A 27,902-nucleotide genomic window follows, 5' to 3' on the forward strand; every position below is an offset into this window, starting at 1 on the left:
ATGCTCGGACTGGGAGAAAACGTCTGTATGTGGGTAAGTAACTGGCTCAGTGATAGAAAACAGAGGGTGGTTATTAATGGTACACACTCAGATTGGGTCACTGTCACTAGTAGGGTACCTCAGGGGTCAGTATTGGGCCCTATTCTCTTCAATATATTTATTAATGATCTTGTAGAAGGCTTGCATAGTAAAATATCAATTTTCGCAGATGACACTAAACTGTGTAAAGTAATTAACACTGAAGAGGACAATATACTGCTACAGAGGGATCTGCATAGATTGGAGGCTTGGGCAGATACGTGCAGATGAGGTTTAACACTGACAAATGTGTGGTTATGCACATGGGAAGGAATAATGGAAGTCACCCGCACATACTAAATGGTAAAATACTGGGTAAGGCCTCTTTCACACTACAGTATGTTGAATTCAGTGTTTTGCGTTCCGTTTTTCACGGATCCGTTGTTCCGTTTTTTGCTTCCGTTGTGGTTCCGTTTCCGTTCCGTTGTTCCGTTCCGTTTTTCCGTATGGCATATACAGTATACAGTAATTACATAGAAAAAATTGGGCTGGGCATAACATTTTCAATTGATGGTTCCGCAAAAAACGGAACGGATACGGAAGACATACGGATGCATTTCCGTATGTGTTCCGTTTTTTTTGCGGACCCATTGACTTGAATGGAGCCACGGACTGTGATTTGCGGCCAAATATAGGACATGTTCTATCTTTTCAACGGAACGGAAAAACGGAAATACGGAAACGGAATGCATACGGAACACATTCCGTTTTTTTGCGGAACCATTGAAATGAATGGTTCCGTATACGGACCGTATACGGAACGCAAAAAACGGACCGCAAAACGGAAAAAAAAAACGGTAGTGTGAAAGAGGCCTAACACTGACATGGAAAAGAACTAAGCTGTAGAAACTAGTGTCAGACAGCTGCTGCCAATGCCAATAAGATAATGTGTTGCATTAAAAGGGGCATAGATGCCCGTGATGAGAACATAGTCCTGCCACTTTACAAATCACTAGTCAGCCCACACATGGAGTACTGTGTACAGTTCTGGGCTCCTGTGAACAAGGCAGACATAGCAGAGCTGGAGAGGGTTCAGAGGAGGGCACGTAAAGTAATAACTGGAATGGGGCAACTACAGTACCCTGAAAGATTAGGGTTATTCACTTTAGACAAAAGACGACTGAGGGGAGATTTAATTACTATGTATAAATATATCAGGGGTCAGTACAGAGATCTATCCCATCATCTATTTATCCCCAGGAGGGTGACTGTGACGAGGGGACATCCTCTGTGTCTGGAGGAAAGAAGGTTTGTACACAAACATAGAAGAGGATTCTTTACGGTAAGAGCAGTGAGACTATGGAACTTTCTGCCTGAGGAGGTAGTGATGGTGAGTACAATAAAGGAATTCAGGAGGGGCCTGGATGTATTTCTGGAGTATAATAATATTACAGGCTATAGCTACTAGAGAGGGGTCGTTGATCCAGGGATTATTCTGATTGCCTGATTGGAGTCGGGAAGGGATTTTTTTTCCCTTAAGTGGGGAAAATTAGCTTCTACCTAACATTTTTTTTTGCCTTGCTCTGGATCAACTTGCAGGAAAACAGCCTGAACTGGATGGACAAATGTCTTTTTTCGGCCTTATGTACTATGTTACTATGTTACTAACTGTGGTACACTACATTTTAGTATAAACCATTACATTCTCTAGCACATTTGTTATGGAAATAAGTTGGTTTGACGATAGATTTACTTAAAATGATATATTCTGTACAGACTGTTAGCTTTCAGTAGTTGTATGGACATATACTATCTACATAAAGTGTTCGCATTCTGTTTGGCTAGAACCTATAATGAAAATAGAGAAGGCCACATGAGAAAATTGCTAACCTTAGAATTTCAACCTAAAAAAAACTTTTTCTGCTTGTGAGTGCTCTAAATAACATAACTACACATTTCTATATTTGCTGAATGCTTTGTACGTGATTCCTAAAACAAACAGGCAGCGTATAATCATCAGCTAAGCATTTTCAAAGCTGCTCATACTTCCTTGGATACAGAGACAATTAAATTTACTGGTAGGCCGATCTTGGCACTTGACTCGTCTGTAAGGTGTGGTGGATTTATTCATAGCATTCTATGGCCTCATATTATGCCTACGTATCATATGTACTGGCTTCCTGCTATTCTGTTCACTCTAGCTTCACTTGCCTGTGGTGGGATGTTTCGTAAATCTTGAGAGTATATCTCTGCCAGTAAAGAAGATCAGGTTCAGTAAATTGCTTATGAAGCACCACCGAGGATCAAGGATTCCTTTAAAACTGGAATAAAACTGCCATGCCAGCCAGACAGTACATTGTATACACCAAACCCTTAGACATAAACCAAGTAGACAGCTATGTCTGGTGACGTGGAAAGCTCTGGTGAGTGATGTTTTATGTCTTAGAACTAATCTATAGGTAATGTACATGTGCAAATAACAACAACAGAGTTATAAAGCTAAAGTATAACTAAGGTGCGCACTAAGATTATTTAGCTTTTGCTTTTTTCTCATATTAGTTGAGGCACTTTTCTACATTTGTGTAATATGTATTTTCTTTACCATGTGAACTGTATTTTCCCAGCCAATTACTTATTTTCAAGTAGTCAGGTAGACTGCATGTTGTGTATGTAAAAGTAGAGATCGCAGAGACTTTTTTTTAACCATTTTTACCTTCTCGATTGTTAACATAGACAAAGTAGCAGGCATTACTAGGAGACTGGTTATATAATAGAGATGTTGGTTTATCCAGATCCAGCATAGCTCATATGGTGACACGATCACTTCAGCACACAGAAAATTGGGATTTCTCATGATTAAAATATGACTTCGAAAGTCAAAGTCTACTCGGTTGCCCATAAGAATGTGAACGCTTGATAAATGGTCTTGCCATATTTGTCCTATAAATGTTTATGCATTTAATAACAGCAAGCATATTTTGCCAATATCTTTTACTGGTCTCCATCACAACGTACATATTCCAAATTCATTTCATGCACAGACGACTCTGTAATGTATTAAGGCAATTTTTCCTGACATTCCTGGATATAAAATTATGTTCCATGTGTGCAGTGCAGAAAAAACTCCATGAGTCACTGTGTGAAATCCACATGGTGGACAGTATTTTCTGTGTTTGGATACAGAGGGATATATATAAGAAGAAAATGGATTTCAGTGTACCCACCGTCCTCCTTCGTCGTGCACGGACCCCGGACCAGGAATCAATCAAAGCAGGAAAAAATTCCAGCAGCAGGCTCAGGTTAAAATCCAATTTCTACATTATAAATTTCATAGGCTGACCAGACAGGCAAGGTCTACGCGTTTCAACTGTACGTCTTAATCATGACCAATCATGGTGGTCATGATTGATACGTACAGTCGAAACGCGTAGACCTTGCCTGTCTGGTCCGCCTATGAATTTTATAATGAAGAAATAAAGAAATTGGATTTTATCCTGAGCCTGCTGCTGGATTTTTTCTATTGTTTTGACCTGTTTTACACTGTACATAGACCCTGATTTATCAGTCTGATTTTGCCATTATTTCAGAGTAAAATGTGACTCTTCTGACAAATTTTTCAATAATCTGCAAAGAAATGCAGCTGTTTGTGGGTATTTTCTCAAAAATATTCTCTCAAATCCTGAGCTACCTTAGCTTAGCATGGTGATATGGTGACATGGTCGTGTCACAGTGGCAGCATGGCGCAGTGCAACACCATTGACTATCATTATAAAAAATGTTGTGCGACGCATGTCAGAATGTAGTTGTACCCTTTTTGTCGGTGTGTAGCCCTAGCCTTACACAAATTTGGAGACAAATTTGAATTATCTCCTGCTGATAAATCAGGGCCAGAGTATTTTGGCAAAACATCCTATTAATTGTTTTCAGGAAAAACTCGTTTTCATGAATGCATTGATACGGGTTTCAATATCCATTAACCTTTGGAGGAAAGAAGCATATTGTTGGTGTGTCTGCTTAGGAATTGTAATGCATGCTACTGTAGGGGATTCTATGCCAAGCCATATGGCGCAGTATTACACGCACTACCTCTATCACCTGCTTATTAGTATAATGTGGCAAAGACATCACAGCTACAATGGTTAATCTGGTGAGCAGCTAGCTCCTTATTAACTAGCACATGCTATTATATTTTACATTCTACTTTGATTCTGTCTCTGACTGAAGCATATCTTGTGTAAGGCTAGTCATACATAGGGCCACAGTTCCCTCCATTGTCTAGTGCATTGAGTTGCCAACTGCAGCAGTACTCCCATTCCTTTCCGCTGAAGCTTGTATGGCTATTCAGCAGCGCTGCCGTGTCACACCCCCGCCAATCAGATTTTGAAAAGAAACTACCATATTTTTCACCCTATAAGACGCAACCCCCCCCTTCAAAGTGGAAGCGCTCATTAGTACAAGGGGACTGGAAAGCAGTGAATGTATCGCTCTCCATGCTCTGTACTCACCGCTTCCCAGTTCTCAGTGACTGCGTACAACATGAAGACGACGACGCGCTGTGACCTCATGCTGTGCAATGTCAGGTCACAACATAGCGAGCAGCAGTAAGAACAGAAAGTGCTGTTGTGATCTGGATCCCCGGAGCAACAGCATCTGGAGTAGGAGAGGTAAGTTGATTTATTGTTTTGTCTCATCTGAGGTCTGAATGGGGGTCTTAACATTGGGGGTCTAATCTTAGTGTCTAAATAGGGGTTTTATTGATATGGGGGTGTGAGCTGAGGTCTGAAGTTTTTGGAATAAACATATTCAAAAGACCTGACGGAGGAACGTAGATGTTACATTACATTAAAGGCTTTGTTGTGTTGTGTCTGATTACTGTAAGGGACATCATTTTTCTGTTGGAGAGTTTGAATGTTCATGGATGTTAGTTAGATTAAATCTAGAATCAAAATATTTCAAATGTCAAAACTGGATAGTTACATATACAAAATGCAATATAAATTAGTATGTATCAGATAGGGATAGACGGGAACTTTAAACTGGTCCTGTAAAAAAAAAAACTAAAGGTGACCACATGGTCTAGAGCAGTGATGGTGAACCTTTTAGAGACCGAGTGCCCAAACTGCAACCAAATACCCACTTATTTATCGCAAAGTGCCAACACGGCAATTTAACCTGAATACCAATATGGTATATCTTCCATGTACTTTATCATTTAGCTATAATAGCTTAATAGCCTACATTCAGTGGGCTGCCTGTGCCGTTCATAGTGCGTCCTGTGCTGATGAATGGCAGGAAAAGTCTAAAGCATATTGGTACACCATAGACTTTTTCCAAGGCGCGGGTGCCCACAGAGAGAGCTCTGAGTGCCACCTCTGGCACCAGTGCCATAGGTTCGCCATCACTGGTCTAGAGGGATACAAATTGACAGAAGGTGGGGCAACAGAAGTAGACAGGGCCAGCAGTACCGTAGTGCAGAAGAAGATACTGTCCAAGCAGAATTAAATACCACAGTGCAGCACAAAATACTGCCTCTGCAAAACCAAATACCTACAGTGCAGCACAATACACTGCCCCAGCAGAACCAAATACCATAGTGTGGTACAAAACATAGTTTCTATAAAACCAAATACAAGAATGCAGCAAAAAAAAAAAAAAACTGCCTCAGCAAAACCAAATATCACAGTGCAGCACAAAACACTGCCGCCCCCACCACAGTATGAAATTTTATCGTCATCCCGAGGATGGCAATACATTTGAATTCAGGAGGGCACCTGTGGCCACTGGTGAGGTGAATAAGTGCCTGATGCTCCTACATTAAATAATGCTGAGAGCATCATATCTTTATGTACTTGGCTGGTGGCCAAGAGGAGGGCTTGGTCGACCATCTGGGCATTGGCCCACCGGGAACTTTCCATGCACAGTCTATGGCCAGTCCACCCATGGTATCAGTGTATAAAAAAGTTCCATCCTTAGTTCTCGACATTGCCATAGTGTTTCTTGAGATTCACTACACTTCGCCACTCATAGAAACCAACTACAGGTTTGACTTAATAAACTTCTCACCCTGGTAACATGCAAATTAGCTCATATCAGCCAAACCAGCACAGTTTCGGGGTTCTTGCCCCTCATCAGCACAGAGCAGGGTACTGGCTAAACCTCATTCAGCTCATTTGCATATATTTTCTCATGCAGAATTGACCTAAGCCAGTTTTTTCAATGAGAGCAGTGCCAACACTAACCTGGTAATCACAGTAATGACCTTCTGCAAGTCATCCATCAAACGTAATAGATCATTTTCAGAATGTTCATACCAGTGAAATGCAATATTAAAATGATATGTATCATAAATGAATTTATTAATCTTCCTGAAAAGAAACAATGTGTCGATTTTACGGCAGTCTGCTCCGTAGCTATATGAAACCAGTGTCACTATTTAAAGCAAACATTACAGCTGTCCACCTGGGGTCATTTATCTTATGACTCTTCCAATATAGTTCTCCCAGAGTGCCGCTTCTTCCATCACTATATATAATACTGTGATCTATCAATGTCATTTACCTCCGTGTTAGCAAGAGTACATCTGTAGGTTACAAAGCAATTTGCCTTATATCCCATCTCTTAAGTACTACGCAATTCACTGATTTGACATTTTATTGATAACTTCCTCAGCAGCCTGTTAGATGGTATCTGGTAGCACAATCATCCAACTCCTCTCACTCTTATCCATTTCAGAGTAAGAAATTGTTTTCTTGCTAGAAATAGGATAAGTAAGCATATAATTCACATACTACTAAAAGGTATGTCGTGATGTATTACCAATATATCAATGGTCATAGAGTAAATATTGGTTTTCTCTAGCACATAATTTCAATAGCTATAATAGGCAGATACAAAGTCGGAGCCAGCACTGAAGAGTCTACAACTAGCCCATCTGTCATCAGATAGGAAATTGCGTTCAATTTCTCGATGTTGACAATACATGTGATAGCTTTGTAAATGGGATTCCTTCTGTCGCACTGCAGTTTGCTTCTGGATGTCATATAACAAACATCAAAACCAAGGCAAAATCATTTGTTATATTATGAAAAACAGAATAGTATAGGACAATATATTTTCTGGATTATTTTACCTGACCAGCTTTTATAAGAGAAGTGTAGGAATAATAGAGGATCACACTGTGATCTCAACCGTACAACATTGTCTTATGATATTTTCTCCTATGAAACGTACCAACAACAAGACAGTTGGGGCTCTAGCTGATTAATATAGACATTATGTATGATATCCTACATCACATGGAACATAAAGCTCCCTGTATGAAATATGTTACTTCCTACATCTAGTGATCAGCTAGAGAAGTCACATAACAGGTCATATTGCTATATTGACTTCCTCGGAATGTTCTGCTTTCTCTGGTTTCTTTGCTTACGGCTTCCATGTTCTCCTATAGTTTTTACAATGAATACAGTTTTCTATTACATTTATAAAGATTTTTGGCCCCATTACCTCCTATATCTTTTATGGGGGTCGCTAAGGGGACTTAAACACACACATAGGTATAGCCAGGCACAGGTTAACTGTGCTGGGTGGAGTGGCTGTCCTGCTCCTACTTTACTGGCTGGGATTGGACCACTGTATATACAGTAAGTGATTTCAGACCAAGGGAGACGATCGCGGGATGCCAATGGTTGCTATGGCAATTGGCGGCTAACAATGGTCTCTATGTCTGTCAAGTAGCCTATTAGGCCTTGCCAGAGGCAGGGTCTATTAGGCTGCATGTTAGTGATCAAAGAACTGTATGTTCATGTCCTCTTCTGAAACTAATAAAATATAGTCATTAAATTCAATAAAGTGATTAAAAAAACTAAGGAATTTCAAATAAAAAAACATTTACCCCATTAAAGTTTTTAATGGAAAAAAATATTTTAAAAAAATTGAAAACCATTCACAATTCTTATCACATTTGTAATGAACCAAACTGATCCCATAATTTATCCCACACAGTGAATGCCATAAAACAAACTTAAAACAAATGCTAAAATTGATATAATTTGTTAAGACACCTTGCAAAAATGGAAAAACAAAAGGTTATGCACTCTAACATGGTATCAATAAAAACTATAACTCATCTCACAAACCCTGAGCTGACAAATAAAAATGGAATGGCTCTTAAAACTGTTAAAAGTGTTTTTATTGTGCAAAAGTATAAAAATATATACATAAAGTATTGCCACAATTGGCCCAGAGAATACATTGTAAAAAAAAAAAAAAAAAAAAAAAGCGGAATTGTTTTTTCAATCACATCAGTTGACAGAAAAATTTTAAGGGCACGGAACTTGAAATATGACAATGAAAAAATGAAAACTATGTATGGTTACTTTAAAGAGGGCTTATCACCTCTCTTGACATTGCTGACACTCCTGTCTGTTTTTCCTACTAGAAGTTTATGAAAGAATTGCCAGCAGTCTGCAATAGAGGTCTAACTGGGTGTTAATAGTTGGAGGTTTGTCCCTGCACAGTTTAACACTGACATCACTGACTGGATAATGTCAGACTGTGCAGGGACACCCCCCCAACTGGAACAACTGTTTAGACATTTATTGCAGACTGCTTTCAATTCATTTATAAAATTATAACATGAATAATAGAGGAATGGCACAACATGGGAAATGCAAGCATTGTTGTTGTTTATTACTATATGATGCACTTTTTCCCCCCAAAAAATGGGGAACAGTGCATCTTGTAGTCTAAATGTTAATGGCTGCTTCCATTATGGCATTCTCCTGGGTCCCACTGTGCTGTCCTGGCATGCACAGCGGCAGGATATAGTAGGCATGCACTATAATCTGACTCTGTGCGCCGTCAGGGCGCCTGGAAAAAATGATGGAGCGGTAATGTGGCGTCGTCCGTAGAAATCAGACGGCGCCCATTTTTTTTAAAATCTTATCTGAGGTCTTATGGGGGATGGGGCTGTGATCTGAGGCTGAGTGGCACTGGGGGGGGGGGGGAATGATCTGAGGCGATAGGGTCTGATTGGGCGTCTGAACTGAGTCTGATGGGAGATGTTCTCAGGCTGATAGAGGCTGTGGGGTCCCATCTGAGGCTGATTGGAACTGGGGGTCTGATCTGAGGCTAATGGAGGTAGGGGTTCTGATGGTAGGCTGACCTGGGGCTAATGGAGGTTGGGGGGTCTGATAGGAGGCTAATGGAGTCTGGGGAGGTCTGATCTGAGGCTGATGGAGCTTCGGGGTCTGATTTTGGGCTATGATCTGAGGTATGATGAAGAATAGGGGTCTGATGAGGACTGGGGGTCTAATTATGGTATGAGCTGAAGTCTAATGAAGAATAGGGGTCTGATTTTGGGGTCCGCTGTGAGGTCTGATGGAAAATATAATTTTTTCCTCCTCCAAATCTTAGGTGCGTCTTATAGTCCGACAAGGCCCAATCCAGCCATTCACTAAAGGAGTTAACATGATTGTTCAGATCAGCTAAATAAGCATAATAATTCTATTGATGTAAATTATATGCGTGGATGACACATCCTGCTCCACCCACATGAGATGAAACAATGGAATCTTACAAACAAAATCAAACCTGTCCCATCCATTTTAGCCAGCGTACAATCTCAGGAGCGGTCTGACATCCATACAGAATATCTACTGTCTATGGACAGCTATTGTCAGTGGGTCCAGGACATAAAAAATTGTGGCAGCTGTGGCTTTGCTGGGAGGTTGTATTTCAGGTTGAAGCATCTGTTTTTACAATATACTTCCATAAATCACATTAACATATAATGAAGGTAGAATAAAGAAATAAAATGTACTGCTTTTTCTTGTGAGATGATTGCTTTTCATGTCTAGTGCAGGGGAGTCATCCGTTAATAAATGTACATGGTTATGAATATATCTGCCACAATAAACATGCAGAGTAAGGTTTCATTCCATTTCCCTGTAATTTAACATTGCATAGTAATATCTAGTGTGTGGGAAATAAAAATGGCATTAGTGTGTGGAGAATAAAATATAATTTGCTGTTTGTAGGATAATATGTCATGTTTACTTCTTGGAGATGAGTCTCGGTGCGGATTTTGTTGGTTTTCTTCGTCCCTATTGGGATGGGGCCATACATCTGTTCAAAAGGAGCGCGAGCAAACACTTTGGAGATCAGCAGTTTCTCTTGATTTAACAGTCTCACAGGCGATTATTTCTAAAGTAAATGTTGCCGTCTTATATTTCCCAAGAAATACAGTTCTGAAAAATAACCCTGGAGAGAGACAAAACCTGGGGCAATAAATATTTGTTATTAGATGACAACTTTAACCCATTCCTCTCTGCACAAAACTGGTCTCTGTATCAAATAGAATATCGACCAATCCGTAATCTGCCTCATCCATAGGACTCTTTCACACGGGCGAGATTTCCGCGCGGGTGGAATGTGTGAGGTGAACGCATTGCACCCGCACTGAATCCAGACCCATTCATTTCTATGGGGCTGTGCACATGAGCTGTGATTTTCAATCATCACTTGTGCGTTGCGTGAAAATCGCAGCATGTTCTATATTGTGTGTTTTTCACGCAACGCAGGCCCCATAGAAATGAATGGGGCTGCGTGAAAATCGCAAGCATCCAAGTGCGGATGCGGTGCGATTTTCATGCACGGTTGCTAGGAGACGATCGGGATGGGGACACGATCATTATTATTTTCCCTTATAACATGGTTATAAGGGAAAATAATAGCATTCTGAATACAGAATGCATAGTACAATAGCGCTGGAGGGGATAAAAATTTTTTAACTCACCTTAATCCACTTGTTCGCGCAGCCGGCATCTCTTCTGTCTTCTTCTTTGAGGAATAGGACCTTTGATGACGTCACTATGCTCATCACATGGTCCATCACATGATCCATCACCATGGTAAAAAAAAGATCATGTGATGGACCACGTGATGAGCGCAGTGACGTCATCAAAAGTCCTATTCCTCAAAGAAGAAGACAGAAGAGAAGTCGGCTGCGCAAACAAGTAGATTAAGGTGAGTTAAAGAGGACCTTTCACCGATTATTACACTGTGAACTTCACAGAAGTTCAGGTTTGGGTTCAAGGTTGTGTAGATTGTATTATTTCCCCTTATAACATGGTTATAAGGAAAAATAATAGCATTCTGAATACAGAATGCATAGTACAATAAGACTGGAGGGGTTAAAAAAAATAATGATAATTTAAAGAGGACCTTTCACCAATTATTACACATGGAGAGCGGCGGCCGGGGATCTCACTGCACTTACTATTATCCCTGGGCGCCGTGTTGTTCTCCTGTTATGCCCTCTGGTATCTTCGGTCCCAAAGTTATGGTAGGTGGAGTCTGTCCTTGTTCTTCTGTAGTGCTGGCCAATCGCATTGCAGAGCTCACAGCCTGGGAGAAAATAACCTCCCAGGCTGTGAGCTCTGCGCTGCGATTGGCCAGCGCTAGAGCAGAACAAGGGCAGACTCTGCCTACCATAACTTAGTGACTGAAATCTCTGCCTACTATAACTTAGTGAGCGGAGATACCGGAGGGCATAGCAGGAGAACGGTGCGGCGCCCAGGGATAATAGTAAGTGCAGTGAGATCCCCGGCCGCCGCTCTACATGTCTGTATACTTAGTTCACAGTGTAGTAATTGGTGAAAGGTCCTCTTTAAATTATAATTTTTTTTAACCCCTCCAGCCCTATTGTACTATGCATTCTGTATTCAGAATGCTATTATTTTCCCTTATAACCATGTTATACTACAATCTACACAACCTTGAACCCAAGCCTGAACTTCTGTGAAGTAGTTCGGGTCTGGGTACCACATTCAGTTTTTTATCACGCGCGTGCAAAGCTCATTGCACCCGCGCAATAAAAACTGAACAACGGAACGCAATAGCAGTCAAAACTGACTGCAATTGGGCACCTACTCGTGCGGGTTTGCCGCAACGCATCCGGACCTTTCTCCGGACACGCTCGTGTGAAAGAGGCCTTAGAGTTAACAAAAAAGTTCTCCCTTGCTTTAATTAATTCTATTCTATTAATTGTAGTATACTGCAATACTACTTTTATATGAAACTATAAAGATTAAAGTTGAAAAAAAGAATTACCAATGATAACAAGTGTATCACCTGAATCACTCCCTTTCAGACACATTCTAATACAATACAGATGTAGCAGAACTGACTATGACTCTGACTGTTCTGCACCTAAGGTGCTGTCCACATTAGCATTGAAACTTGAGTTTAAACAGAGCATTTTGAAAATGGATTTCACTGAATCTTGACTGACCCCAATGACTTCTAATGTGGTCTGCCAGATTTACTTCAGGGTTCTGGTATTTGTGATGGCAAGAATAGTGCTACAGACTTTTTTTCTAAGGGCTAACATACAACTGGTGGAACCTGTGCAGCTGCAGCAGGGGTTAAATAGTTAAGGAAGCCCATCGCCACCTTAAAGGGGTTGTCCCATTAAGACAACTCATCTCCTATCCACAGAACAGGGCATAATTATCTCATCAGTGGGGGTCTGGATGCGGATCCGTCTTACAAATGCATTGCAAAAGCGGATCCGTCTCTCCGTTTTCATCTGGAAAAATGTATCCGGTATTTATCTTTTTCACATTTTTAAATGTCCGGCATTCCAGCAAGTGTTCCAGAATTTTGGACGGAGAAAATACCACAGCATGCTGAGGTATTTTCTCCTTTCAAAAACCGTACAGTGACTGGACTGAAGACATCCTGATGCATCCTGAATGGATGGCTCTCCATTCAGAATGCATTAGGATAAAACTGATCAGTTTTTTCCTGGTATTGAGCCCCTAGGACGGAACTCAATACCAGAAAAGTTTAACACAAGTGTGAAGGTACCCTAACCTGGCAAAATGGCATCAAAATGGCATCACTTCTTCTCTAATACCATACAAAATGTTGGACTAAATGACAAGAAAAAGAACAGAAACATAGCTATAAAACTCATGATGAACACAATACTCTTTGTCCCACAGACCAATACCAGAAAGAAGTGGTGGGAAACCGCTACTGAACATCCCACTGTAATTTAAGTCTCTGTACTCTTCTCAATGAAAGGCGGCTTGTGTATGGGACTGGTCTAACAGGTTTGAACCCTGAAATTAAATCCCACTGTATTCAAAGTCTCAATATTTCTGAATACTGAGTTAGTAGTATATTGTCAATGGAGTGCTGAAGGTGAACATGTGCTCTCCAGATATTAAGAGAAGAAAGTCGCTGGGCTGCTGATGACCGGGACCGTGCTGAACAACCCATCATGAGTGAGGTTAGTACTGTGTTTGCATGTAAGTAAGGCGCTCTATTAGAATGTATGTGAACAAGCAACTATTAATGATTCTGAACATTACAAACCTACTGAGCAAAACTTTACAGAAATTTCGGTTTACCCAGAAAGCATCTTAACGTTGTATTTAGCGTACCTGCTTTCTTGGTGTTGCGTTGTATGGTGTTTTGTACTATGGACACTTCTTGGTGAACTAACAAATCTTATAATATGATATGAATAGATATTTTTAAGGGAATGATTTAGCATTAAATCAACCACATGGTATTACAAAGCCAACCACATAAAGGTCACTGACTTTGCAGACAGTAAGCACTTTTAATGACTGGCAATGCTTATTAAAAAGGACAATAATTCTCTGAATGATCATTCATTACACGGATCATTCAAGATGACTGGCTAGTGTAATGTGCAGTGATCAAAAAACTATTGGCATCTGCACGTTTGAGCTCGTTCCCATCAGCATTGTGTTCCGTCAACGGAAAAAATGACTGTCCAATTTGTTCGAATGTATTATTTTGAGCATCAGTTTATGTCAGTTTGCATCTGTTTTGTCAGGCTCTGTTATTTTTGACAGGATAAAAAGTGCTATATGTAAATAATGGAAACACAATGAAAAGGAGCCTTCTGTTTTTGGGGGGAATTTGTGAAAAATTAAATTAAATTCTGTATGTGCTAATGCAGTCTTTCCTGAGAGAATTTATTAAATTCTGAATACTGATAAATTATCTATGTGCAGAATAGACAGTGTTATGTTTTATATTGCCATATACTGTACATCCTTGAACAGTTATGGCTAACCTCCGGCACTCAAGCTGTTGTGAAACTACGACTCCCAGCATGCTTCATTCATTTCTATGGAGTTCTGAGAACAGCCAAGCAAGTGTGCATCTTGGGAGTCATAGTTTTACCACAGCTGGAGTGCCGTAGGTTAGCCATAACAGTCCTAGAATCTCAACCTGTGATATGTGTACTCCAGCCTTGTCACATCTTGTCTCTAGGTGGTACTTGCACTGTATCCACTGGACATTAATGGCTAAGGCTAGTTTAATGCTAGCTCTAAAATCACTAGCAATGGTTTTTGTCCGGCCAAATTCCGGCACTAATGCCAGAAACGGGCCAGGTTTCTTTATAATCAATAGGCTCCAGTGGGGAACAGTAGTATCCAGCTATGCTGGATACAATGAACTCTGGCAAGCTGGTCCTTTGCCAGAACAGCTTGTGCAGTACCCCAGATAAGGTATCTGAAAACGTTAGATAATGTTCTGCAATTTATGTTATGTGATTCACTCAGCATGTTCCAGCATGAGTCAGGCATGGCCAAAGTTAACTATCTTGGCCCAGCCTTCTCTGGAGCTTCAGGTGGAGGCTGGTCCCTCCCACTAGCTCCAGAAGATTCTGGAGAGCGGGCCTGGAGAGCAAACTGCAGGTGTTCCTTTCCCCCAGGCGTTCAGCTTAAAAGCTTCCAGAGGCTAGCAGCTCCCTATGTGTCCTCTGCCACTTCTACAGATATATATATATATATATATATATATATATATATATATATATATACACTACGTGCAGAATTATTAGGCAAATTAGTATTTGGACCACATCATCCTCTTTATGCATGTTGTCTTACTCCAAGCTGTATAGGCTCGAAAGCCTACTACCATTTAAGCATATTAGGTGATGTGCATCTCTGTAATGAGAAGGGGTGTGGTCTAATGACATCAACACCCTATATCAGGTGTGCATAATTATTAGGCAACTTCCTTTCCTTTGGCAAAATGGGTCAAAAGAATGACTTGACAGGCTCAGAAAAGTCAAAAATAGTGAGATATCTTGCAGAGGGATGCAGCACTCTTAAAATTGCAAAGCTTCTGAAGCGTGATCATCGAACAATCAAGAGTTTCATTCAAAATAGTCAACAGGGTCGCAAGAAGCGTGTGGAAAAACCAAGGCACAAAATAACTGCCCATGAACTGGGAAAAGTCAAGCGTGCAGCTGCCAAGATGCCACTTGCCACCAGTTTGGCCATATTTCAGAGCTGCAACATCACTGGAGTGCCCAAAAGCACAAGGTGTGCAATACTCAGAGACATGGCCAAGGTAAGAAAGGCTGAAAGACGACCACCACTGAACAAGACACACAAGCTGAAGCATCAAGACTGGGCCAAGAAATATCTCAAGACTGATTTTTCAAAGGTTTTATGGACTGATGAAATGAGAGTGAGTCTTGATGGGCCAGATGGCTGGATTGGTAAAGGGCAGAGAGCTCCAGTCCGACTCAGATGCCAGCAAGGTGGAGGTGGAGTACTGGTTTTGGCTGGTATCATCAAAGATGAGCTTGTGGGGCCTTTTTGTGTTGAGGATGGAGTCAAGCTCAACTCCCAGTCCTACTGCCAGTTTCTGGAAGACACCTTCTTCAAGCAGTGGTACAGGAAGAAGTCTGCAAGGTAAGAAAAACATGATTTTCATGCAGGACAATGCTCCATCACACGCGTCCAAGTACTCCACAACGTGGCTGGCAAGAAAGGGTATAAAAGAAGAAAATCTAATGACATGGCCTCCTTGTTCACCTGATCTGAACCCCATTGAGAACCTGTGGTCCATCATCAAATGTGAGATTTACAAGGAGGGAAAACAGTACACCTCTCTGAACAGTGTCTGGGAGGCTGTGGTTGCTGCTGCACGCAATGTTGATGGTGAACAGATCCAAACACTGACAGAATCCATGGATGGCAGGCTTTTGAGTGTCCTTGCAAAGAAAGGTGGCTATATTGGTCACTGATTTGTTTTTGTTTTGTTTTTGAATGTCAGAAATGTATATTTGTGAATGTTGAGATGTTATATTGGTTTCACTGGTAAAAATAAATAATTGAAATGGGTATATATTTGTTTTTTGTTAAGTTGCCTAATAATTATGTACAGTAATAGTCACCCGCACACACAGATATCCCCCTAAAATAGCTAAAACTAAAAACAAACTAAAATCTACTTCCAAAAATATTCAGCTTTGATATTAATGAGTTTTTTGGGTTCATTGAGAACATGGTTGTTGTTCAATAATAAAATTAATCCTCAAAAATACAACTTGCCTAATAATTCTGCATTCCCTGTATATATATATATATATATATATATATATATACAGAGAGAGAGATCCAGAAATGATTTTGGAGAATTTTAAGGCTACAGTGTGTGAGTCAGCAAGGTAAACAATGTAAAGTATTACAGTCTTTGCTGCTGCAACGGGGAGAAGTTAAGACACCCTATGCACCCCAGATTTGTGTATTCAAAGACAACAATGTGTTAGCCAGCAAGGTGATCAGCATACAGCAATCTCAGATGTGGCTGCAGTAAAAGGATAAGGAGTTCAAACACCCTGCACACTTCAGGTATTCTAGGAACAGAACATCGCCGTGCGATTTGTGGACATTGTGACAGATTGCAATTGTTGAACAGAAATCTCAGTATTAGAGACTGTAGCAAGAGTGACAGTAATATTAGGGCCTTTTAATGTTTGCTGTAACAATGTGGGTTACTACAACAGTACACAACCTCAATAGTTTTCTATAGGAGTAAAATATATCTACTAACCTGCAACAAAAACAAGAAGTTCAATCATGCATTTTTTCTACCTATAAGGAAACATTTAGGTGGTGTCGCAGTGAAATAATGGGTTACCATGAATGGAGTCCTAGCCTAAAAGGGGAAGCACGTTTTATAGCCATAACCCTTTGGGCACTATTACTTAATTTATTTCTTGTTCCTTGCATAGGAATATTGAGAAATATATCAGATAGCTTAGAGCACTTCATTAAAACACAGGTAATGAAATTAATAGAAAACTTTAATAAGACAAGTGACTTAGGCACTGGATATGCACTTTCATTTAATGTACTCTTGTGAGCAAATAAGATAACATGTTGGCATGATTATGTTAAACAAGAAAAAAAATGGTCCTAGCTGCTAATGCTAGCATGCTTTTGAGCGCTTTACAGTATATACTGTAATTATAGTGTAGCATGTGTCATATCACAAATGTGATGGCTGTGGAACCAGGCTTGTTGTAGATGTCAAAAAAACGTAGGAGGCTTGATAAATATGGTTATTATAGATTGGTCAAGAATAGATTATTGGTTTAGTATAAGTTTCAATAATTATTGTAAGGGATCGCTCTCACAGGGGGTCGGCAAGGACAGACTTCTCATCAAACAAGGGGTTTCCAAGCCTAAACAGTACTTTATTGTATAACTTTAAGCGGTACAGATGATCTTTCCAGTTATAAGGTCACTGGGTGAAGTTCCAGCACCAGCACCAGAATGCATAAATACAAAATATTAACAAATAGGTCTCTATATCACCTCTAAGTCTCTGTTCACACCAGGGGATAGGTCCGGCCTGCCTCAACCTCGCGGTCTGCCAGTTGCCAAGCATTTAATCACACAGATCTGTACTCTGGGGCATATCTCTCCCCAGACTTCCCCACACACTGAGGATTGCCGCTCACTTTTCAAAGAGATCTGTGGGCCTGGGCCACCTGTGAAAACGTGGAGTGGCCCGTGGGGAATAAGCACCCACCCAGCTCTATGCTTATTCCCAATAGAGTCAGGCCCAGATTAGCTGATACCAGCTATGCTAAGTAACAACAGCATCCACTATCTATCCTAGTGGACACACTAGCTACTGGCTTTTACTCCACCAAGGCCGGGCACCTTGGTGACACGTCTCAGGTGAAACACAGCAAACCATGATAGGCATCTTCACTAATAGGTTTCCTGCACACATCTTCGATGCTCGATGTTCCCCTGAGAAATTATAATTCTGCAAGGAGAGAAACCACCAGGACCTATGCTGTATGGAAAAGTTACATTTTTTTAACGACATGATCCACGTGGCCACCTTCTTATTTCTCTCTTTGTTCCTCCACAGTCCAGCAGAGCATGAGTTGTCACCAATGTAAACCTTTTCCCCCACAACCAGTATTTTATGGATTCCACCACCCACTTAATGGCTAAACATTCTTGTTCCATAATGGTGTACATTTTCTCTACAGGAGTTAGTCTTCTGCTCAGGTATCTCACTGGCTGCGCCTTACCATTTACTATCTGATACAATACTGCTCTAAGTCCCTTATCTGACACACCTGCCTGGACCCAAAATTCTCTTATAATCTGGGGTCCAGAGCACTGGCTTACAATTGCAACCTGGTTTATTCTCTGCATTATTATGCGCCTTACCAACATTATTGCTAGACAATTTCAATTCAAGTACCTTTTTATCAGCCAGGGGAGCGTTTTCTTCCCCTGCTAACACCTGCAAAGGAAAAATGTCATCACCATCATGCATTTCATTGGAACCATTGTTTTTAATGGGCACTTAACTTACACCACTATTTAAAAAGGAAGACACAGTTTCTGCAGAAGTTTCTTCACTGACTGCAGAAGTGTTTTTTCTTCTGCATAACTTCCAAAATAAGGGAAGTCAAGGCCCAATATTACATCATACGTTAGCCTCTTGTCCACCCCGACTCCAGAGGTCACAGTTCCAGCCTGAATCACCAATTTGACACAGGCTACGGGGTAAACCTTGGTATCTCCGTGAACATACCGCACTATTATATGCTAGTCCAGCACATAGTCCCCCACTACTAATCTCTCATGAACCAGACTACCATAGTCCAACAGGGCATTGACTAAACAGTCATTTACCACCACAGGGCGTATCTTAGGCTCAGTTTCTGGCACAAAAATATTCCACAAACAGCGACTGTCGCTGACTAGTATTACACTCCATGGGCTCTGAGGTAATAGGGCAATAAGCAGCAACATGATACCATGCCTGGCACCTCCAGCACTGGGGTACCCCTTGTTTCCTGTGTGTGGAGACCTTTATAGGACCAGACTGCCCCTGGGTTTCACGATCATTATTTTGCCTACGCCCAACCTCACCAGCCGGAACTCTCTTACCCACAGATGTCACGGATTGGGCACTCCTTGGAGGTACTGGGACTGTAGGAACATCAGGGAGGTACTCTTCAGTCGTTAGGAACCTTTCCTCAGGTTGACCAGCTGGTCAGCAGACTTGGGATCTCCATGTACAACCCAGCGTTGCAGCTTCGCAGGGAGGGCCCTGAAGTAATGGTCCACCACCACCTTCTCCGCGATCTCAGCCGGTGTAGATGTCTCTGGCGCCAGCCATTTTCTTACGAAAAGGGTCAGTTCAAACATCTGGGACATGGACGGCTTTTCCAGACTGTAATTCCATTCGTGGACCCTTTGGGCACATACCGCTAGGATCTCCAACTTTAACTTGCTATAGTCCCGGACATCCTGATTCCTGAGGTCATAGCAGGCTTTTTGCGTTTCCCCTGTTAAAAATTATGCAATCATATCTGCCCACTCTACAGCTGAGAGTCTCTCTCTTTCTGCCACTCTCTCAAACACGGTGAGGTAGGCCTCAATGTCATCATCAGGTGTTATCTTTTGCAAGGCCCGCTGCACAACCCTCCTCATATTATCAGTGCCTGGGGGGCTTACCTCCACTTGCATGGGTTAAGCCACAACAGTCTATCTAAGTGCAGCAATCTGCTCCATCAACAAACGATTAGTTTCCTGCTGCTGTGCCATGGCCTGTTGTTGCTGCACATTAGCCTGTTGTTGGACACATAAGGCTTCTTCGTGTCTCTTTTTATCCTCGGCATGCAACCTCTGCTGTTGCTCCATGGCCTGTTCATGCCTTAGGTTAGCCTGCACCAGCTGCTTCACCATTTTCTTCATGGCACTTGATGCACTTTGCACTGTAGTTGCAGCTTTTACCCAGGACATAAGAATTACAAACGAAAGGGGAAAAAAATAGCTCTCAATAGGTCAGTCTCTTTACTTGGGCTTCAGGCCCTTTAAAGCACCTCAAGAGTTCCTTGTAACAAGCACCAGTGTCCAGATTAGAAGCTGCAGCATCACCAAACAAACTGGCTTCCGGCCCTTTAAACTTTTTTTCAAATACAAACTTCAGCAGCACGTGCTCTTTTGTCATGCCGTTGCCCGTAGCAACTTACGGGTTGTCCGCATCTTCCACCATATGTAAGGGATCTCTCTCTCACAGAGGGTTGGCAATGACAGACTTCTCATTAAAAAAAGGGGTTTCCAAGCCCAAGCAGTGCTTTATTGTGTTACTTTAAGCCGTGTAGATGATATTTTCACATATCACATCACTGGGTGAGGTTCCAGCTTCAGAAAGCATAAATACAAAATAGACACCTGCCCATCTAGGCTCTAACTCCCTGTTCACACCAGAGGATAGGTCCGGCTTCTCTCAGCCTCATGGTCTGCCAGTTGCCAAGCCTTTAATCACGCAGGTCTGTTCTCTGGGGCATATCTCTCCCCAGACTTCCTCACACACTGAGGATTGCTGCTCACTTTTAAATGAGAATCATGTACCTGGGCCACCTGTGAAAACCTGGAGTGGATTGTGGGGAACAAGCACCTACCCAGCTCTTTGCTTATTCCCAATAAAGCCAGGCCCGGATTAGCTGATACCAGCTATGCTAAGTAACAATAGCGTCCACTGTGTATCCTAGTGGACACGCTAGCTACTGGCTTTTGGTACACCAAGGCCGGGCACCTTGGTGACACGTCTCATGTGAAAACACGGCAAACCATGATATGCATCTCCTCTAACAGATTTCCTGCACCATTCTAGGAGACACATATCTTTCCTCATATATGAGGCCTGTAACTGCCTCACATTATATAGTGTTCATGAAAAGTCATAAGTAATGTACAAGCAGGCTGGGCAGGTTTTCAACTGGACCAATGCGCCATTTATCAATCAGAGCTCAGCTTCAGCTACAGGGACATTCAAGGTTTTTAGGCTGGGTTAGGTGATCTGATTTGCAATCCGTTCAATATGCTGATAGCAACCAATTGCACAAGTATTGAGGTGCACAGTTTATCAAATTTTTAAATGTAGTCTGACAAGCATGCAATGTAATCTGCTAGGAGCCCAATGATTTGCCTGTCTCATGGTAATCCAATAAGGGTGGCTTTCATAGTGAGACAATAATTAAGTTGCTTTCCACCCTCCAAAGTTGCACAAGAGAGCTCAGTAGTATAAATTGTACAAGACCTGCTCATGGGCAATTTAGAAATACTACAGAACCAACATCCTTACATACAGTTCATCGATCAGCTGTAATCTGCAAGAGAGTCTGGGAACAATTCACCTGAAGCACCACCACAGGAAACATGAAGGATTACATAGCAGTCATTGGAATTACTGGGCTACCCTTGTAATGTTATGATCAGTTTGGTCCTCTTTGTAGGTACACTCCTTTTTGGATAGTTGATGGGGCCCCAAAATAAGGGACTCTCCACTTCTGGGTCAGAAATGTTTTGTAACCTATTTAAAGAATTTATTTTGAAAACCAAACAACCCATTTAAAGAGCTTGTCTCATGAGGGCAGCTCTGTTAGCGTTTTGGACATTATAGAGGGAGTCCCCAATTGGGAACCCCCTCCACCCCCTGTGAACAAGAAAAGAAAGCAGCTCTTTTCAAGTGGTTCCCATTCTGACAGATTCTAGCCATGTTTGTATGAAAAAAGTGGTTATTTCATATGAAATACTATATTTCCCCTGCAATGCCCACTGCAGGAAAAGTGGCTGGCCGTTGCTTTCCCAAGCAGAATTAGCCTTGGAGACCAGAGCAGTACCCGGGACATTTTCTCAGCAGCACCATTTAGAAAGTTTAAAGTAATTATATAAAATGTTCTAGTTCATTCCTACATAAACCAGATGATGAATTGATGATCACTTTTTGTATGATTGTAATTGGTTTAGATCAGAATGCAAAGCTTTTTGCTGTAAATTAACTGTACCCTGCTATAGTAGTTATACAGCTGCAGAACATGACATTCAACAGATTACCGCACAGGAGAAAAACTTTGCTTAGTTCATACAATACCTTAAGGCTATAAGCCTTATAAATAATTTTCTTCCAGTTCTGTATTTTGATCGCTGCTACGTTAAAATGTTTTAACATACAAATACGTCTAAAATGAAATTAACTTGACTTACGCTTCCATTTTTTCCCGACAAGGAAATGCTGTTGTTAATGGCTTATGACTGTTCTAGTTTTTCAAAGTTGTTAGGAGCATCTCAGGATAATTATAACTACTATATGTTAAATATCTTGAAGTTAAAGGAATTTTCCAGGGCTAACTTATTGATGTTTTCAGAAGTTCCAGCAAGTGAATGGAACCAGGCATGGTCACTGCACAGAGAAAGGAGCTGTGTAGGTCAGCTTCTAGAAACAGCTGATTGGAAGTCAAACCCCGACAATCCCTTAAAGAGTTACATAAATCTTAAGCTACTCGGATGTGCAGTAGGAGATGCCCCATTAGGATAACCCTTGACAATATTAAGTTATATGGACATCACACAGAGGATTCTCCCATTTGGGACCCTGAAGTTGCTTGTTTGCTGATCGCAGGCCTCTTAAACATCTAAGGATGGGGGAACTAACATTCATTTCACCCTGTAATCAGCTCATGTAATACGTCCTTAATAGTACACTAAAATGTATAATTGGTTGAATCTTCCTTATGCTAAATAAGCAGCAGTTTGGCGAGAGAGAAAAGAAAGGGGAGAGGCGCTCATAGGGTGGTGGGTAGCGGTTGTGTTGTTCTGCGTAATGGTCGAAGTGTGCTCACCTTTTGGTGTTGTGCTGGTTGGAGCTCAACGTCCGTGAAGGTAGGTACACGTGGAGAAATAGGGGGGCGTTGGTTATTTTGGAAAGGTCGGTGCTGCCAATACCCGTTCGGTCCCTTAGGTGGAGTTGCCAGGGACTCCTAGGGACTGTGAAGGAAGAAGTTGCTGGTTTGTGTGCGATTGCACACAGTAGGGTATTTGTTTGGCGCACAAAAGGACGACCTCAGACAGTGGACTTTGGTGAAATAGCTGTTTTTATTGTTCAGTAGACAACGCGTTTCGGAGTTTATAACTCCTTTATCAAGTCTTAATCGGGCGTCGTCAGCAGAGAGACAGGCCAGATGGCTGGAGCGTCTGGTTTGTGCTGGGAACGCCGCCTTCCCAGCACAAACCAGACGCTCCAGCCATCTGGCCTGTCTCTCTGCTGACGACGCCCGATTAAGACTTGATAAAGGAGTTATAAACTCCGAAACGCGTTGTCTACTGAACAATAAAAACAGCTATTTCACCAAAGTCCACTGTCTGAGGTCGTCCTTTTGTGCGCCAAACAAATACCCTACTGTGTGCAATCGCACACAAACCAGCAACTTCTTCCTTATGCTAAATAAGCTATTTACGAGAGTTCTCTTATTAAAGGAGTTGTCTGTGATGAGATGTTCCTTTAAACATATAAATAGCTTGAACATGAATGTACCATGTGCTTAAAAGGCACATTTCAACTGTAATAATTTTGCTGCTCAAAATGCATAAAAAATATGGAAAATGTAAGAAAAATGTCATTGTTGCAGGTGAATATTTCATTTACACTATAGCATGTGAAAGTTGCCACCGCATTTGTTCAAACAGTGTGAAAAACGGGTTTCTTTGTGTAAAATTTGTTACCAATCATCATGGTGTATAGAATGAACTTTGGATCTTCACATAATTGTGGCATGTAAAGTAAGCTTTACAAAAACTTCTGGGATAATTCTAATGATATGCGCCACTGTTCTGTTTAATTCTCCTTTTTCTTAACAAATAAGGGGCACATTTATTAAGACCAGTGTTTTAGACGCTGTCTTTAATAAAGCCCCAGCGCTGGCTGTGGTTCCGCAGAAGTTATGAAGAGGTATTGGCCTCTCCATAACTTCGGCAGAGCCTGCGCCAGTTCTAAATGTAAGACAGGTTCCGAGCTGTCTTACATTTAGACCTTTTTCTACCCCTAAGGGTCCATTCACACGTCCGTTTTTTCTTTCCTGATCTGTTCCGTTTTTTCAGGAACAGATCAGGACCAGATCTGGACCCATTCATTTTCAATGGGTCCTGGAAAAAATGTGTGCTGTCCGTTTCCGTTGTTCCGTTCCGCATGTCCGTTTAAATATAAAACATGTCCTATTCTTGTCCTGAAAAATCGGATCCTGGTACAATACAAAGTCAATGGATCCGCAAAAAACGGATGACATTCGGATGTCATTCCGTATGTCATCCGTTTTTTGCGGATTCCGTTCCTGGAAACACATAACCAATTTTATTTTTTTTTTATTTTTTTTATTTTTTCAATTTTTTTTCAAAGGAATCCAAACAACTTTATTTGATTATTGAAATGTATACATGTTTCCGTTTTTTGCGGATCCGCAAAAAACGGATGACATACGGATGACATACGGAAACATTTTCAGGAACAACGGATCCGCAAAAAACTGACCGTTTTTCAGGATGAAAAAAAACAGGACGTGTGAATGGACCCTTAAACAGACATAGAAAATGGTAAATGAAACAGGCCTACCGGCACACGCCCTTCCCCGTCCATGCCACGCCCACAATTTTAGCCCTAGTGTGCGCCGCAATCAGCTCCTGAAATACACCTAATATAGGCGTACTTCAGCTTAATAAATGACTTAATAAATCTTGGGCTGCTCAGTACATTGATTACATTAAATTAAACCAATTGAAATCTAACCTTTTATTCTGTCCGCTGGTCGAATACATGGAAAACAGTTGCAGGTAACAGGTTATTTATGCTGTACAGTGAATGGCACAAAAATATAAATAAATAACAGAATTGCATTGTTTTTCATTCCACCAGAAAGAGTTAATAAAAGGTATTTGATGAGCTACAATATATGTAACCCAAAATTACAACATTGAAGAATTAAATAAACACTGGCTGCAGCGGCCAAGGGTTAATTAATAACTAACATTTAGATACCTGTTGCCCCTTATTTCCATTGCTCTGTATACCTACAGTTTTTGATGGAATAGAGGGGAATCAAGCTGTCAAAATAGCAGTACCATGTGATATAGTTATATAGTTATAATAGTTATATAGTATGTTAGAGTAGAATTCAACAGTGATAGGTTGCAACTGTAAGGATGAATCTCCTATTATATCCTTTTGTTCAGTATTATTTTTTCCCTAAAAAGTTACAGTATACTGTCAGGCAAATAACAGAGACCTGCTAGATACATTTTTAGTCATTAAAATAATCATTAGGTATATTGCCCAGCTGACATATTTCATGTTTTGTCTAAAAACTATATTGTGCCAGAAGAATATTAAACTCATCACTAATAAGGGTTGTCCAGGATTTTTTTTAACACCCCCACTCCCCCACCTCCCCAGCCAGCAGTACTTGTGAGGAAATGCATACTTACCTGCTCATCACCGCTCAAATCCAGCTGTCTGGCTCCCAGGCTCCATTCACTGAACTTTTGATTCCCATTTCCCTGTATGGACAGGGTCATGTGTGCCACTGCACTGGGCCTTAGCGGTGATGTGCCCCCCAGCAGCTCATGACCAAGTAGTGACTGGTCACCACCGAGGTCAGTTATTGTCTGCTGCAGGAGCATATGACTTCGTCCGTGCAGAAAGTTTAAATATGGTATCCGTAAGTTCAGTAAAGACAGTTGAGGAGCCAGAACTGAGCAGCAGGGAGCAGGTAATAATTGATTTTTTCACAGGTTGGGTAGGGATTAAAACAATCCTGGAAAATGCCTTTAAAGGAAAGATGTAATCTTTGCTTTTCTTACAAATTAAACACTTTTAACGTTATGTCTATGGAGAGACTTTGTAGTCCTGTATAAAAAAAAAGCTCCAAATGCTTAAAGTGGTTGTCCTATGAAAAATATGGTACAGTTTTCAAACCAGCGCCTGGATCTGCATACTTATGTAATTAAACCCCTTTTTAAGAACGTGCCCTCTAACAATCCTCGCAGGTGCAGGAGGGAAGATTTGTGAAAACCAAAGAGGAAAAGTGTACTCTGCGAACACATATGGTAAAAAATATCAGCTTTATTCTACATCATAAGTTAAAATCACACATATTTGGTAAAGACAAAAAAACACCACATGACAAGACACCTAGTAGGGTCAAAAATAACACAGTTGGACTAATGCAGATACGCCATAAAATGCAGGTAGCATAAGTAACAAGGCCACAATGGAGGGATACAGATATACAGACCCAGTAGGCACCGCAAACACCAGCCGCAACACATGTTTTGCACTGCTTCCTCAGGGGAGCAGATCCCACAGAGGGCCACTACCTCTTGGATAAGTCCTGGTGTAGCTGGCAGCTGACCCATGGGCATTAGAGACACCGATGCAAGGCCATGCAATACTAATATTCAGGAAACAGGCAGTGGTCAGGGCCTGCAGCAAACATGCAAATCAATGAAAGAGTCAATACGGTAGACAGGGTAAGGTCAGTAGAGATGGCCTTGCGGTTCGCCCAGAGGTCGTTTCGCAGCGAACTTTGCGCGTTTGCGATTCGTCTAACATGCGTACATATGGCGATGTCCGCCGGTGCCATATTCTTTTGCATTGCGCCGAACTTTGACCCATGACACATCCATCCAGGGGGACAGGACAGCCAATTGAGAAGTTTCAGCACATGGACACACCCCCACCCTATAAAAGAACCCGATCTGGCAGCCATTTTACATTCTGTGTTTTGCCAGTGTATGAATGGGTGTGATATACCTGCCTCCACAAAATACTGATTAAGGGGTTTGACAAACCTGCTTCCACCAAATATTGATTGAAGGCTGCGATATACCTGCTTCCACAAAATACCAATTAAGGGGTTCAATATACCTGTTTCCACCAAATATTGATTGAGGCCTGCGATATACCTGCTTCCCCAAAATACCAATTAAGGGGTTCAATATACCTGTTTCCACCAAATATTGATTGAGGCCTGCGATATACCTGCTTCCCCAAAATACTGACTAAGGCGTTCGATATACCTGCTTCCACAAAATACTGATTGATAGCTGCGATATATCTGCTTCCACAAAATTCTGATTGAGGCCTGCGATATACCTGCTTCCACAAAATACAGATTAAGGGGTTTGACATACCTGTTTCCACCAAATATTGATTGAGGCCTGCGATATACCTGCTACCACAAAATACTGATTAAGGAGTTTGATATACCAGCTTCCACAAACTACTGATTTAGTGCTGCAATATACCTGCTTCCACAAAATACTGGTTAAGGGGTCCGATATACCTGCATCCACCAAATATTGATTGAGGCCTGTGATATAACTGCTTCCACAAAATACCAATTAAGGGGTTTGATATACCTGTTTCCACCAAGTATTGATTGATGCCTGCGATATACTGGATTCCACAAAATAATGATTGAGGCCTGCGATATACCTGCTTCCACAAAATACTGATTAAGGGGTTTGATATACCTGCTTCCACCAAATATTGATTGAGGCCTGCGATATACCTGCTTCCACAAAATACTGATTAAGGGGTTTTATATACCTGCTTCCACAAAATCCTGATTGAGGGCTGCAATATACCTGCTCCCACAAAATACTGATTAAAGGGTTCGATATGCCTGTTTCTACTAAATATTGATTGAGGCCTGCGATATA

The 27,902-nt window shown here is 41.3% G+C and overlaps 1 protein-coding gene across 2 annotated transcripts in view; it reads left to right on the forward strand.

The window, feature by feature from the left end:
- Positions 1 to 2,215: 2,215 nt before the first annotated feature.
- SASH1 (SAM and SH3 domain containing 1) overlaps positions 2,216 to 27,902 on the forward strand; it is a 339,003-nt gene continuing 313,316 nt past the window's right edge. Inside the window, exon 1 of one of the 2 annotated variants that reach the window (XM_044291728.1) lies at positions 2,216 to 2,441. Coding sequence is in view for 1 of the 2 variants with exons in the window: in XM_044291725.1 (XP_044147660.1) it covers positions 13,310 to 13,318 (9 nt within the window). In the remaining variant the exon portion in view is untranslated. Of the gene's footprint in view, positions 2,442 to 13,224; positions 13,319 to 27,902 lie in introns of those variants that run through there. The other variant, XM_044291725.1, reaches the window with a different exon arrangement.

Source organism: Bufo gargarizans, chromosome 4, assembly GCF_014858855.1.
Source record: "Bufo gargarizans isolate SCDJY-AF-19 chromosome 4, ASM1485885v1, whole genome shotgun sequence".
Taxonomy (NCBI): domain Eukaryota; kingdom Metazoa; phylum Chordata; class Amphibia; order Anura; family Bufonidae; genus Bufo; species Bufo gargarizans.